General features: G+C 42.7%; 1 protein-coding gene across 4 annotated transcripts in view; it reads right to left on the reverse strand.

Annotated features, from left to right (window-relative positions):
- LOC106583880 (vesicle-fusing ATPase) overlaps positions 1 to 16,250 on the reverse strand; it is a 50,350-nt gene that overhangs the window by 13,068 nt on the left and 21,032 nt on the right. For all 4 annotated transcript variants that reach the window (XM_014168501.2, XM_014168500.2, XM_014168499.2 and 1 more), the window contains 10 exons: positions 15,702 to 15,787; positions 15,070 to 15,169; positions 14,843 to 14,882; positions 14,431 to 14,597; positions 14,098 to 14,205; positions 13,706 to 13,781; positions 7,328 to 7,483; positions 6,875 to 7,074; positions 4,879 to 5,044; positions 3,253 to 3,327 (listed from right to left, as the gene is read on the reverse strand). In XM_014168501.2, the coding sequence (XP_014023976.1) occupies positions 3,253 to 3,327; positions 4,879 to 5,044; positions 6,875 to 7,074; positions 7,328 to 7,483; positions 13,706 to 13,781; positions 14,098 to 14,205; positions 14,431 to 14,597; positions 14,843 to 14,882; positions 15,070 to 15,169; positions 15,702 to 15,787 (1,174 nt within the window). The remainder of the gene's footprint in view (positions 1 to 3,252; positions 3,328 to 4,878; positions 5,045 to 6,874; positions 7,075 to 7,327; positions 7,484 to 13,705; positions 13,782 to 14,097; positions 14,206 to 14,430; positions 14,598 to 14,842; positions 14,883 to 15,069; positions 15,170 to 15,701; positions 15,788 to 16,250) is intronic.

Consider the following 16,250-nt stretch of genomic DNA (forward strand, 5'->3'; position numbering starts at 1 on the left):
AGGCGGCAAAAAGCTGAATCGTGGCTTTGCAGGCTCTGGTTGAAAAAAAGTAGCGCGTTTGGGTAGTGGCTGGTTACAGTACTGTGAGACTCAGGCGCGTGCCCGCGTCGACCGAATGCTTTGTTTTCTTTCCTCTGTTTACCTAAACGCAGATTCCCGGTCGGAATATTATCGCTTTTTTACGAGAAAAATGGCATAAAAATTGATTTTAAACAGCGGTTGACATGCTTCGAAGTACGGTAATGGAATATTTAGAATTTTTTTGTCACGAATTGCGCCATGCTCGTGACCCTTATTTACACTTCGGATAGTGTCTTGAACGCACGAACAAAACGCTGCTGTTTGGATATAAGGATGGATTATTTTGGACCAAACCAACATTTGTTATTGAAGTAGCAGTCCTGGGAGTGCATTCTGACGAAGACAACAAAGGTAATCAAACTTTTGTAATAGTAAATCGGAGTTTGGTCAGGGCTAAACTTGGTCGGTGTCTAAATGGCTAGCCGTGATGGCTGGGCTATCTACTGAGAATATTGCAAAATGTGCTTTCACCGAAAAGCCATTTTAAAATCGGACACCTCGATTGCACAAAGGAGTTCTGTATCTATAATTCTTAAAATAATTGTTATGTTTTTTGTGAACGTTTATCGTGAGTAATTGTCTAAATTCACCGGAGGTTTGCGGGGGGTATGCTAGTTCTGAACGTCACATGCTAATGTAAAAAGCTGGTTTTTGATATAAATATGAACTTGATTGAACAAAACATGCATGTATTGTATAACATAATGTCCTAGGTGTGTCATCTGATGAAGATCAAAGGTTAGTGCTGCATTTAGCTGTCTTCTGGGTTTTTGTGACATTATATGCTAGCTTGAAAAATGGGTGTCTGATTATTTCTGGCTGGGTACTCTGCTGACATAATCTAATGTTTTGCTTTCGTTGTAAAGCTTTTTTGAAATCGGACAGTGTGGTTAGATTAACGAGAGTCTTGTCTTTAAAATGCTGTAAAATAGTCATATGTTTGAGAAATTGAAGTAATAGCATTTCTAAGGTATTTGAAAATCGCGCCACGGGATTACACTGGCTGTTGCGTAGGTTAACCTCTCTGGGCTAGGTGGGACGCTAGCGTGCCACCCGTGGTGCACTCCATCAACAGCAGGTGCATTTCAAGAGCGGCAAATTTGAATCCAAATAAATGTCAAAATTCAAATTTTTCAAACATACAACTATTTTACACCCTTTGAAAGATAAACATCTCCTTAATCTAACCACGTTTTACGATTTCAAAAAGGTTTTACGGCGAAAGCATAAATTTAGAGTATGTTAGGACAGTACATTTACAAGAGTTGTATGTAATGTTTTGTCAATTCAAAGACAGGTTCACCAAAACCATAAAACCAGCTAAAATGATGCACTAACCTTTTACAATCTCCATCAGATGACACTCCTAGGACATTATGTTAGACAATGCATGCATTTTTAGTTCTATCAAGTTCATATTTATATCCAAAAACAGCGTTTTACTATGGCATTGATGTTGAGGAAATCGTTTCCCTCCAATAATCGGCAGTCAAGTCAGCGTCACAAATTAAATAATTAAAATTATAAAACATTGGTAAAATATTATATTGTCATTTAAAGAATTATAGATTTACATCTCTTGAACGCAATCAACTTGCCAGATTTAAAAATAACCTTACTGGGAAATCACACTTTGCAATAATCTGAGCACTGCGCCCAGAAAAATACGCGTTGCGATACAGACTAGACGTCATGTTGGGGAGATCTAAAATCGAAAATACTATGTAAATAATCCATTACCTTTGATTCTCTTCATCAGATGTCACTTCCAGGTATCACAGGTCCATAACGAATGTAGTTTTGTTCAAAAAAGCTCATCATTTATGTCCAAAAATCTTGTTAGCACATGATCTAAGCCAGCCGGACTTCTCGTCATGAACGAGGGGAAAAAATATATTTACGTTCGTTCAAACATGTCAAACGTTGTATAGCATAAATCATTAGGGCCTTTTTTAACCAGAACATGAATAATATTCAAGGTGGACGAATGCATACTCTTTTATAACGTATTGGAACGAGGGTACCCAACATGAACTCGCGCGCCAGGTGTCTAATGGGACATCATCGTTCCATGGCTCTTGTTCGGTCAGATCTCCCTCCAGAAGACTCAAAACACTTTGTAAAGGCTGGTGACATCTAGTGGAAGCAATAGGAAGTGCCAAAATATTCCTCAGCCCCTGTGTTTTTCAATGGGATAGGTTTAAAGGTAATACAACACATCAGGTATCCACTTCCTGTCAGAAAATGTCTCAGGGTTTTGCCTGCCAAATGAGTTCTGTTATACTCACAGACACCATTCAAACAGTTTTAGAAACTTTAGAGTGTTTTCTATCCATATATAATAAGTATATGCATATTCTAGTTACTGGGTAGGATTAGTAACCAGATTAAATCGGGTACATTTTTTTTATCCAGACGTGCAAATGCTGCCCCCTAGCCCTAACAGGTTAAGCTTGGTACAGAAATACAATTCTATCACATTAACATCAGTACATAGCATCTCAATGTATTACAAATAGCTTTATCCTTATTAATACATTTTATACAACCATGTGGATGCAAGTCTCATCGCTGAGGCTATTATATAAACCGTTTTATGGTAATATGGCTATATTGTCTCTTCTGAGTATCACAAAATTGTACCAAGCGGACCAGTTCGTAGCTGGATTCTTCACCAATCTTCCATACCTTCTCCAGAACACAAATGTCACTCGGTTCCCCAATTCTGTGAGTTGGAAGAATTTCCTGTGTCTCTCTCTATGGGCCATGTGGCCAGAGACTCTTCTCTGGAATTTGACCACTCCTTCACACAGGGACTGGGTGGGGGAAGGTAGGTTGGGGGATGGTGCAAGGGGGGAGGGGGTCAACTGTCCTCCCTGTATTCAAAGAGACCAACGTCATGACACCAGGAAATAAAGGAGAAAGCACAGAGAGATGCTCCCGAGTGGCGCAGTGGTCTAAGACACTGCATCTCAGTGCAAGAGGCATCACTGCAGTACCTGGTTTGATTCCTGGCTGCATCACATCCGGCCGTGATTGGGAGTCCCATAGGGTGGCGCTCAATTGGCCCAGCGTCGTCTGGGTTTGGCCGGGGTAGGCCACCATTGTAAATAAGAATTTGTTCTTAACTGACTTGCCTAGTTGAATAAAGGTTAAATTAAAAATAATTACCGATCTCCATCTTGACCTCAAACCTGCCAGGCCTCATCAGAGCATCATCTATCAGGTCAGGCCTGTTGGTCATCCCTGTGGGAAAAAGAAATAGAGTATGGTGGATATAAATATGAAGATGGAGTTACTAGTTAAAACAGAGTCATGTATTCATCTCTGGTGCTATGTGAGGCTTAAGGTAAGATTGGTATCTATACCTCAAATTACATCTAGACAAACTGACACCTAGATGTTCAGCAAAGTTCAACAATTTTAACAGGTATTCTATTATAGGACAGCGTACCAGTACCTATGACCAGTATGTTATACACCATAGTGCCCTCAAAGCTCATCAATAAGCTAAGGACCCTGGGAAAAAACTCCTCCCTCTGCAACTGGATCCTGGACTTCCGGGTGGGCAGCCCCCGGGTGGTAAGGGTAGGTAACAACATATCTGGCACGCTGATCCTCAACACAGGGGCCCCTCGGGGTTGCGTGCTCAGTCCCCTCCTGAACTCCCTGTTCACTCATGACTGCACGGCCAGGCACGACTCCAACACCATCATTAAGTTTGCTGATGACACATCAGTGGTAGGCCTGATCACCGACAACGACGAGACAGCCTATATGGAGGAGGTCAGAGAACTGGCCATGTGGTGCCAGGACAACAACCTCTCCGTCAACGTGATCAAGACTAAGGAGATGATTGAGGACTACAGGAAAAAAAGGACAGAGCACGCCCCCATTCTCATCGACGGGGCTGTAGTGGAGCAGGTTGAGAACTGCATGTTCCTTGGTGTCCACATCACCAAGCACACCAAGACAGTCATGAAGAGGGCACGACAAAATCTATTCCCCCTCAGGAGACTGAAAAGATTTGGCATAGGTCCTCAGATCCTCAAAAGGTTCTACAGCTGCACCATCGAGAGCATGCTGACTTGTTGCATCACTACCTGTTATGGCAACTGCTCGGCCTGCGACCGCAAGGCACTACAGAGGGTAATGCGTACGGCCCAGTACATCACTGGGGCCAAGCTTCCTGCCATCCAGGACCTCTATACCAGACTCCAGCCACCCTAGTCATAGACTGTTCTCTCTGCTACCACATGGCAAGCGGTACGGAAGCGCCAAGTCTAGGTCCAAGAGGCTTCTAAATAGCTTCTACCCCCAAGCCATAAGACTCCTGAACATCTAATCAAATGGCCACCCAGACTATTTGCATTGCCCCCCCCCCCCTTTTATACCGCTGCTACTCTCTGTTGTTATCATCTATGCATAGTCACTCTAATAACTCTACCTTCATGTACTTTTTACCTCAACTAACCGGTGCCCCCGCACATTGACTCTGTACCCACATTGACTCTGTACCGGTACCCCCCCCCCCCCCCACCCCAATATATAGTCTCGCTATTGGTATTTTACTGCTGCACTTTAATTACTTGTTACTTTTATTTCTTATTCATATTTTTTTTTAACTGCATTGTTGGTTAGGGGCTCGTAAGTAAGCATTTCACTGTAAGGTCGACACCTGTTTTATTTGGCGCATGTGACTAATAAAATTTGATTTGATTTTGATTTGATTTATAGGACAGCGTACCACTAACTATCTATGACCAGTATGTTATAGAAGAGTGTACTACTACCTACCTATGACCAGGATGTTGTTGAGCTGCTCTACTCCGTCTATCTTGGACAGCAGCTGGTTGACCACCGTGTCGTGGACTCCTGTACTGCCCTGCCCAGTACCTCTCTGCTTACAGATGGCATCCAGCTCATCAAAGATGATTATGTGCAGACCACTGTTAGCACCCAGCTAGGATGAGAGAAGAGAGGGGAGAGTAGGCAGAGTGGATGAAGAGAAAGAGAGAGAGACAGTCATGCATGGACGTATAACATTTGTTTGTGATTTTCTCATTGTGGATGGACAAGGAGTCGCTAGAGCGCGATGGGACAAGGCCATCCTGGCCGGCCAAACCCTCCCCTAACCCGGACGTGTGTCGCCCTCATGGGTCTCCCGGGCCATAGCCGGCTATCGAACCCCGGTCTGTAGTGACGCCTCACACTGCAATGCAGTGCCTTAGAACGCTGCGCCACTCAGGAGACCGTGGATGGATATTTTAGTTAGATTAATAACTTGGGGCTGTGTTTCTGGACCTAAGGAAGGCTTTCGATACTGTTAACCATGAGATTCTCATCACAAAATTGTCCAAGTTCAACTTTTCCCCCGATGCCTTGAGATGGATGAAATCATACCTTGAAGGCAGAACTCAGTGTGTCAGAGTGAGCAATGAGCTGTCGCCCACTCTTAGCTATGATGTGGGCGTGCCCCAAGGGTCAATACTGGGGCCCCTCCTGTTCAGCCTGTACATTAATGATCTGCCTTCCGTCTGCACTGGGTCTGAAGTTCAAATGTATGCAGATGATACAGTGATATATGTGCATGCAAAGAGCAAACAACAAGCTGCACAAGAACTCACTACTGTAATGGTCCAGGTTACAAAGTGGCTCAGTGACTCGTGTTTGCATCTCAATGTGAAAAAAACAGTTTGCATGTTCTTCACAAAGAGGGCAACAGATGCTACTGAGTCAGATGTCTATGTGTCAGGGGAGAAGCTCCAGGTGGTATCTGATTTTAAGTACCTTGGAATCATACTTGATTCCAACCTCTCTTTTAAAAAGCATGTGAAAAAGGTAATTCAAATAACCAAATTCAACCTAGCTAATTTCCGATTTATACGAAATTGTTTGACCACAGAGGTAGCAAAACTGTATTTCAAATCGATGATACTCCCCCACTTAACATACTGCTTGACTAGTTGGACCCAAGCTTGCTATACAACATTAAAACCTATTCAGTCTGTCTACAAACAGGCTCTCAAAGTGCTCGATAGAAAGCCCAATAGCCATCATCACTGTTACATCCTCAGAAAGCATGAGCTCCTGAGTTGGGAAAATCTTGTGCAATACACCGACGCATGTCTTGTATTCAAGATCCTAAATGGCCTAGCTCCCCCTCCACTCAGTATTTTTGTAAAACAGAAAACCCAAACATATGGCAGCAGATCCACAAGGTCTGCCATGAGAGGTGACTGTATAGTTCCCTTAAGGAAAAGCACCTTTAGTAAATCTGCTTTCTCTGTGAGAGCTTCCCATGTCTGGAATACACTGCCATCAGACACACATAACTGCACCACATATCACAAAATGCATGAAGACATGGCTAAAGGTCAATCAGACTTGTGAACATAATCCCTAGCAGTGTATTGCCGCTTTCCATGTTGTCTGTTGTCTGTAGCTTGTGAGGTGTGGAAACACTTTGTTGTTTTTATGGATTTTGTCTTGTTGCTTTTTGTTCTATGTTGCTCTGTCTGTATGCTACATTTTGCTTGTCCTATGTTGCTCTGTCTGTATGCTATGTCTTGCTTGTCCTATGTTACTCTGCGTGTGCTCACTGTTCAATGATTGTCTATATTGTAATTGTTTTTAATAACCTGCCCAGGGACTGCGGTTGAAAATTAGCCGGCTGGCTAAAACCGGCACTTTTACTGAAACGTTGATTAATGTGCACTGTCCCTGTAAAAATAAAATAAACTCAAACTCAAACTTGTGGTCATCAAAAAAAAGATGGCGGCTGGCCACTCACCCTCTTCTGCTCCTCTTCTGCGTCTGCGAAGAGCTTGCGGATGTTGGCCTCAGACTCTCCCACAAACTTGTTGAGGATCTCAGGGCCGTTGACAATCTTGGGTTCACGGGAGTTGAGCATCTTGCCAATCTGCCTGGCCATCAGAGTCTTACCACAACCAGGAGGCCCGAAGAGAAGGATTCCCTTCACGTGCTTACAACCTGTGGCGCAATGGAACAATGACTGAGAAACGTTGGTCGATAGACAATCTCTGAATCTTTGAAAGCACAGCATGCTCCAGTTGTGTACACAGACAATTTAGTTTGTGACAAATTATCACTAGAAGGCACTGAGAGACGCCATGTTGCACATGCATTTGTTCTGCCAATATCGCGGCTCGACCTTACTTATTTGTGCCCGCACTGTTGGTAGTACTGCATGATCTAACTAAGACTACGGAGTGGGGAGCCTTACCCATCTGTTCCACGATGTCAGGAGGGAAGACACGAGAGGCGAAGGCTCGGCGGAAGATGTCAGAGAACTCCTTGTCCAGACCACCAATGCCCATGCGCTCAAAGTTCCAGTCCGGGTTGATGATGGACTGACGCTGCTCTTTGGTCTTGGCCTTGCCTCGTGGGCAGAGAGGAGTCAAATACAACGTTATTTAAAATGCATTAAAAACATACTCAAATAGACATTACAATGAAAACTGTAACAATGGATAAAGAATGGTTATTTTCCCATGATTGCAGGATTTGATCAATCTTGGTCAATTTGGTCTCAAAGTTTATTTTGACAAATCAAAAATCTAATCAAAGTTTATTGCTTGCGTAGACAGATTTGCAGACGTTATAACAGGTGCAGGTAAATGCTTGTGTTTATAGCTCCAACAGTGCAGTAATACCTAGCAATGACAATGAAAAAAATTCATCAACAACACACATTATCCAGAAAAATAAAGAAATTAAGAAATATCAGAACGAGCAATGTCAGAGACCGGAATATTTTTGGGGGCACTTAGAAATGTCCTTGTTTTTTAAATATATATATATTTTTTGTCCATTAAAATAACATCAAATTGATCACAAATACAGTGTAGACATTGTTAATGTTGTAAATGGCTATTGTAGCTGGAAACGGCAGATTTTTTATGGAATATCTACATTAGCTAATCCAAGTTTATAATTTTAAAAGGCTAATTGATCATTAGAAAACCCTTTTGCAATTGTTAGCACAGCTGAAAACTGTTGTCCTGATTAAAAAAGCAATAAAACTTGCTCTCTTTAGACTAGTTGTGTCACGGTCACTGTCCTCAAACTCCCTGTCATAAATAAGCCAAGGTGCAGCGTGCCAGTAATTCCACATCCTTTATTTTGAAGTGAAACCGAACAAAACAATAAACAGGATAAACAGAAACGTGACGTTCTGGGGCTGCTCCAAGGCAGCTACACAAAAACAAGATCCCACAACTCAAGGAGGGAAAAAGGGCTGCCTAAGTATGGTTCCCAATCAGAGACAACGATGGACAGCTGCCTCTGATTGAAAACCACACTCAAAGAAATAGAAACACTAGATTGCCCACCCCACATCACACCCTGACACCCTGACCTAACCAAACTAGAGGAAAATAAATGTCTCTAAGGTCAGGGCGTGACAAGTTGAGTATCTGGAGCAGAGAAACAGATGCCTTACAAGTCCTCAACTGGCAGCTTCATGAAATAGTACCCGCAAAACACCAGTCTCAACAGCAACAGTGAAGAGCCAACTCCGGGATGCTGGCCTTCAAGGCAGAGTTGCAAAGAAAAAGTCATATCTCAGACTGGCCATTTTGAGCCTGTAATCGAACCCACAAATGCTGATGCTCCAGATACTCAACTAGTCTATAGAAGGCCAATTTGTATTGCTTCTTTAATGAGAACAACAGTTTTCAGCCTTGCTAACATAATTGCAAAACTGTTTTCTATGATCAATTAGCCTTTTAAAATGACAAACTTGGATTAGCTAACACAATGTGCCATTGGAACACAGGAGTGATGGTTACTGATAATGGGCCTCTGTATGCCTATGTAGAAATCACCCGTTTCCAGCTACAATAGTCATTTACAACATTAACAATGTCTACACTGTATTTCTGATCAATTTGATGTTATTTCAATGGACAAAAAAATTTGCTTTTATTTCAAAAACAAGGACATTTCTAAGTGACCCCAAACTTTTGAACGGTAGTGTATATATCTGAATAGAAAGAGTGTGTACAGCAGTAGTTATATAGGATGAGACATGACTACAATACAGTATATACATATAAAGTGGGTAAAACAGTATGTAAACATTATTAAAGTGACCAGTGTCCAATGACTATCTACTGTATGTATATATATATATGTAACAGTCTCTAAGGTGCAGAGTAGAATAAAGGGTGGTAGTTGACTAGAACAGTGACTAAGGCTATTGGTGACTGTTAAACAGTCTGATGGCCTAGAGATAGGAGCTGTTTCTCAGTCTCTCGGTCCCAGATTTGATGCACCTGTACTGTCTCAGCCGTCTAGATGGTAGCGGGGTGAACAGGCCGTGGCTAGGGTGGCTGGCCTTCCTGTGACACCGGGTGCTGTAGATGTCCTGGAACGCAGGCAGTGTGCCCCGGGGCGATGCGTTGGGCGGACCACACCACCCTCTGGAGATTCCACCACCCTCTGGACAGTGCAATTGCCCTTCTAGACGGTGATACTGCCTGACAGGATGCTCTCAATGGTGCATCTACAGAAAATTGTAAGGGCAAAGCTTAATTTCTTCAGCAACCTGAGGTTGAAGAGACACTGTTGCACCTTCATCACCACGATGTCTGTGTGAATGTACCTATTCAGGTTTCAGTGATGAGCACGCTGAGAAACTTAAAGCTTTTTACCCTATCCACTGCGACCCCGTCGGTGTGGATGGGGCCGTGCTCTCTCTGCTGTCTTCTGTAATCCAAAATCAGCTCCTTCGTTTTCTTGACGTTGAGGGCGCTCACCTCCTCCCTGTAGGCTGTCTCATCGTTGTTGGTAATTAGGCCTACCAATGTTGTGTCATCATGAAACTTGAGTTGGAGACGTGCGTGGCCAGGCAGTAATGGATGAACAAGGAGTACAGGAGGGGCTGAGCATGCACGCCTGTGGGGACCCCATGTTGAGGATCAGCGTGGCAGAGGTGTTGTTGCCTACCTTCACCACTTGGGGTCGACCCTGAGCTTAGTGATGAGCTTGGAGGGCACTATGGTGTTGAAGGCTGAGTTGTAGTTGATGAACAACATTCTTACATAGGTATTTCTCTTGTCCAGGTGGGATAGGGCAGTGTGCAGTGCAATGGCGATTGTGTTGTCCGTGGATCTGTTGCGGTGATATGAGAATTATAGTGATTCTAGGGTGTTGGGTAAGGTGGCGGTGATATGGTCCTTAACTAGCCTCTCAAAGTCATTTAGTTCAGTTACCTTCGCTTTCTTGGGTACAGAGGTGCCCGCGTCGGCAGCTCAATGTTGTTTTCCTCTAAATGGGCGAAGAAGGTGTTTATCTCATCCGGGAGTCAGGTTTCGGTGTCCGCGAGCTGGATGGCTTTCCCTTCATAATCTGTGATTGTCTGGAGTCCCTGACACATTTGTCTCGTGTCTGAGCCGTTGAATTGCAATGCCACTTTGTACCTGTACTATCGTTTTGCCTCTTTGATTGCTTTACGGAGGTAGTAGTTGGTCTGTTTGTACACGCCCATGTTCCAAGTCACCTTGCCATGGTTAAATGCGGTGGTTCGCGCTTTCAATTTTGCACAAATACTTCCATCTATCCACAGTTTTGGGATAAGTTCTAATCGTCACAGTGGGAAGACCATCCTCCATGCACTTCCTGATGAACCCCGTCAGTGTATACGTTGATACTACAGTATTCTCAGAGGCAACCCAGAAAATGTCACAGTCTATGTGATCAAAACAATCTTGAAGCATAGATTCTGATTGGTCAGACCAACGTTGAACAGTCCTTACCACGGGAGCTTCCTGTTCAAGTTCCTGCCTATAGATGGGGGAAAAAGAATGGAGGCGTGATCTGATTTGCCGAAGGGAGGGCGGGGGAGGGCCTTGTAGCCATCCCGGAAGGGAGAGTAGCAATGATCCAGGGTCCATGTTGTGCGTGTAGCAAAACTTCCTTTGACACAGAGTGTTATCAGTGCATTCGGTAAGTATTCAGACCCCACAATTTGTTACAGCCTTATTCTAAAATTGATTAAATCGCTTTTTCCCTCATCAATAATGACAAAAAAAAATGAAATAACATTTTCAGACCATTTACTCAGTACTTTGTTGAAGCACCTTTGGCAGCGATTACAGCCTCAAGTGTTCTTGGGTATGACGCTACAAGCTTGGCACATCTGTATTTGGGGAATTTCTCCCATTCTTCTCTGCAGATTCTCTCAAGCTCTGTCAGGTTTGATGGGGAGCGTCGCTGCACAGCTATTTTCAGGTCTCTCCAGAGATGTTTGATGGTTTCAAGTCCGGGCTCTGGCTGGGCCACACAGAGACTTGACCCGAAGCCACTCCTGCACTTTCTTGGCTGTGTGCTTTGGGTCGTTGTCCTGTTGGAAGGTGAACCTGAGCACTCTTTCATCAAGCAGGTGTTCATCAAGGATTTATGTATTTTGCTCCGTTAATCTTTCCCTCGATCCTTATTAGTCTCCCAGTCCCTGCCGCTGAAAAACATCCCCACAGAATGATACTGCCACCACCACGCTTCACTGTAGGGATGGTGCCAGGTTTCCTCCAGATGTGATGCTTGGCATTCAGGCCAAAGAGTTCAATCTTGGTTTCATCAGACCAGAGAATCTTGTTTCTCATGGCCTGAGAGTCCTTTGGGTGTCTTTTGGCAAACTCCAAGCCGGCTGTCATGTTCCTTTTACTGAGGAAGGGTCTTGGTCACCTCCCTGACCAAGACCCTTCTCCCCCAATTGCTCAGTTTGGCTGGGAGGCCAGCTCTAGGTTTCAAATCTCAAGATTAGCACAGTAACCAAGTTTTGTTATTTGAAACATTTTCAATCCAATGCACCAAGGCTTATTTTATGAATCTGCACCTTTTTCAGTTTTTTTACTTGTGGGTGAACGGTGAACTTACTAAATGACAGAGTTTGACTGTGTGATATTAGGTTGCTTCTTGTGTAAATATTTTCTGTCTGGATTTTAATGATTTGTATGACAAAATGTGATGCTGTTTTCAAATGAAACACAATAAAGCTTTTGGTTTCAAACTTCTTCCATTTAAGAATGACAGAGGCCACTTTGCTCTTGGGGACCTTCAATGCTGCAGAAATGTTTTGGTACCCTTCTCCAGATCTGTGCCTCGACACAATCCTGTCACTGAGCTTTACGGACAATTCCTTCGACCTCATGGCTTGGTTTTTGCTCTGACATGCACTGTCAACTGTCGGACCTTATATAGACAGGTGTGTGCCTTTCCAAATCATGTCCAATCAATTGAATTTACCACAGGTGGACTCCAATCAAGTTCTAGAAACATCTCAAGGATAATCAATGGAAACAGGATACACCTGAGTTCAATTTCAAGTCTCATAGCAAAGGGTCTGAATAGTCATGTAAATAAGGTATTTCTGTTTTTATTTCTAATAAATGTGAATATTTTCTAAAAAACTGTTTTTGTTTTGTCATTATGGGGTATTCTTTTGTGGATTGCTGAGTGGAAAACATAATTTTATCCATTTTAGAATAGGGCTGTAAAGTAACAAAATGTGGAAAAGGGGAAGGGGTCTGAATACTTTCCGAGTGCACTGTTTGTTTGAATTTGTACGGTGCAGAAAGATGTGCCTGTTGTGGAGCCATCTTGTGTAATAGTTAGATATACAGTACTAGTCAAAAGTTTAGACACACCTACTCATTCAAGAGTTTTTCTTTAGTTTTACTATTTTCTACATTGTAGAATAGTGAAGACATCAAATCTAATAACACATGGAATCATGTAGTAAGCAAAAAAGTGTTAAAAAATATATTTCATATTTTAGATTCTTCAAAGTAGCCACCCTTTGCCTTGATGACAGCTTTGCACACTCTTGACATTCTCTCAACTAGCTTCACCTGGAATGCTTTTCCAACAGTCTTGAAGGAGTTCCCACATATGCTGAGCACTTGTTGGATTTTTGCTTCACTCTGCGGTCCAACTCATCCCAAACCATCTCAAATGGGTTGAGGTCTGGTGATTGTGGAGGCCAGGTCATCTGATGCAGCACTCCATCACTCTCCTTCTTGGTCAAATAGCCCTTACACAGCCTGGAGGTGTGTTGGGTCATTGTCCTGTTGAAAAACAAATTATTGTCCCTCTAAACGCAAACCAGATGGGATGGCGTGTCGCTGCAGAATGCTGTGTTAGCCATGCCGGTTAAGTGTGCCTTGAATTCTAAATAAATCACCGACAGTGTCACCAGCAAAGTACCCTCACACCACACCACCTCCTCCGTGCTTCACGGTGGGAACCACACATGCGGAGATCATCCATTCACCTACTCTGTGTCTCACAAAGACACGACGGTGGGAACCAAAAATCTCAAATTTGGACTCATCAAAGCTGTCATCAAGGCAAAGGGTGGCTACATTGAAGAATCTCAAATATGAAATATATTTTCATTTGTTTAGCACTTTTTTGGTTATGACATGATTCCATATGTATTATTTCATAGTTTTGATGTCTTCACTATTATTCTACAATGTAGAAAAGAGTAAAAAATTATGAAAAAGCCTTGAATGAGTAGGTGTATCCAAACATTTGACTTGTACTGTAGATCCTACATAATCTACCTGTATTTTGTATAGACTCCTCTGCAACTTACCAACTAATGTGAGGGAGGAGCTCTCTGCTTTCTCGAAAACCACCTGGCTGTTCCCCACCAGCAGGCCAATGTCAATCTAAGGGAAACAGGAATTATTGGAATTATTACCAACTACTGGTTATTACAAATAACTGTTCCAAATAAACTCGTACAAATCTGCAGAGTTCCCTTTGGACTTCAACCAGCACTCTAAGCAGCATGTTCTCTCGTCAAATAGAGACCCCATTCGAAATGAAGGGGCAGGTGAAAGCATGGGCGCCACCACTTGGCGTTCACCTGTCCAGTCATTTCTAATCATTAATTACTTAAAGGAAGGGGGGTAATTCCGACAGGGGCCCATATCATGAAGGGTTGAGTTGTTACAGCAGTAGGTCAGTGGTAACTCTGGGTACCTTCTGCTTCTTGCCTGATGCTGGCTCCCCCTTGAGGATGCTGGCGTCCATGGCCTCAATGTCTTTGATCACCAGCCCAAAGAGCTTGTCGCAGAAACTGAACACCATCTGTAGGGAGGAAGGGACGAGTAGGAGGATGAGAAGAGAGAGGATAAGAGGAAGGATGTGTTAGGTTGCATTCCAATTCTGCCAAGTGTGCACTCCTACCCACATCTAAAATCATTTGATTGATGTAAGCCATCAGTCTTTTTCCTTGTAACTCCAGGGAAGGGAAGTGTGCAGGAAATGTGTGAAGAGTTGTGACCGGCTGTATTGTTTGTTTTTCTGACTGACCTGCTGGGTGACAGAGAAGCCCTGGTTGTTGAACTGCTGGATGAACTCGCTGGCCATCTTGTCTGAGTCGTAGGGGCTGGTGTCCGTGCTCTTCTTCTGGAGGAAGTCGATCTCTATTGTCATGGCACCGATGCACTGCTGGGACTTGTCAAAGTTGTAGTTGGCCACTATGAGGGGAGAGGACTAATGTCAGATATGTTTCTAGCAGTGTATCATTTCTATTCTCATAAATACTGTACTGTCAACAATTAAATAGGTACTGTATGTTAAGGTGACCTATGGGCTGTGGTCAAGATTTGAAGGTACAGTATATTAGGGACTGTACAGGGTGCAGTGCAAATGAGGCAATATCTTTGCGCTATGGTCATAATCTTCTTTTCCTCAGACTCATTAATGAAATGGAGTGAATTACCTTCCACCTCCTGTCCAATGGACAGACCGGCCCATTTCCTCTGAGACAGAAAGAAAGAAGACAGATAAGTAAGCCAATAATTACAGGGAGCAGAGAGAAGAGGGGCATGTATGCTTAAAATATTAGAATTTTAATTTGAGAAGTTCATTAAGATTATAAATAGATCTATGGGTCTACTGTACAATACATTAACAATTCATTATAATATACAGTGTGTTTTTTTTTACCTGTGGCAGACTGAAAGCGATAGTGCCAGGGACTATGGCATGGTGGGTTTTTGTGGTGAACACAAACTTGTGAGTTGGAGTAGTCTTCACAGTCACATGTCTGTAGAGAGAGGGTTAGAGAGACTCATGGACATCTGTTCCATTTATATAGGCAACAAAATGACCTCAATAGAATATCATATTTACAACTGCTTTTTTTCACATAACAGCTATTCTGCTAATGATTTTTTAGAATGATTATTAGAGTATAGTTTGTAGTATGAAATCAGAAAAAGACATTACTTCACAGCAAAAACTGTGTACTAATTATATGACAAGGATCGTCAACTAGATTCAGCCGTGGTCTAATTTTTTTCTTGAGCGTATCGTTGGGGGGCCGGAACGTAACAATTTGTATGTTTGACTAAAATATAATACATTTCAAACGTGGCTTAAATTTTTGTATGCATTCACATCTCTCTATTATGTGTTGGAATACTTGGGAGCAGATTTCCCAATTTCCAGTTGTTTTTACAGTATTTTATGTCCAACAGTGGAAAAATATATTTAAAAAAGCTCAGAAAACTGCCAGTTGGGGAACCCTGATGTAGTGTGATTTTCCAGACTACATACTGTATAGGATGATTACTCACTGTCCAGACTGCAGATCTTTCTCGCTCACCACAGCACAGTTTGTCAACGATAGGTCATCTGTTGGGCATCGTGCCGCTTGCATCGTCTGCAGGAGAGAGAGAGAGAGAGAGAGAGAGAGAGAGAGAGAGAGAGAGAGAGAGAGAGAGAGAAGGGAGATAAGTTGAAGGGGAGATATTAATCTAATAGTTGAGCGCAGCATTTCCTTTCCATTTTCCAAAGGAAAACTCATTTTACATTTAGTAGCATCATCAAGGAACTTAGGTTACACACCCATGATGGCCTCTTGGAAGTCATCAAAAATCATTAAGAAACATCCAGTTAAATTCTGGTAGTTCACACTATGGTGTGAGGGTATATAACAAACCATTCAACTTTGTAGCAATGCAACAGTATACTGTAGATATGTCAAAGAATTTCTATGGGTGGAACATTGATCATGTTTAGTTTCTCTGAAAATTCAACATATTTCAACTCATAGGCAACAGCAATGTTTGTCCAACATCACAAGATAGTCAAATGTAGATATAAACCAGCCTTGAAACAGACAA

The sequence above is a fragment of the Salmo salar genome, chromosome ssa23 (assembly GCF_905237065.1).
Source record: "Salmo salar chromosome ssa23, Ssal_v3.1, whole genome shotgun sequence".
NCBI lineage: Eukaryota > Metazoa > Chordata > Actinopteri > Salmoniformes > Salmonidae > Salmo > Salmo salar.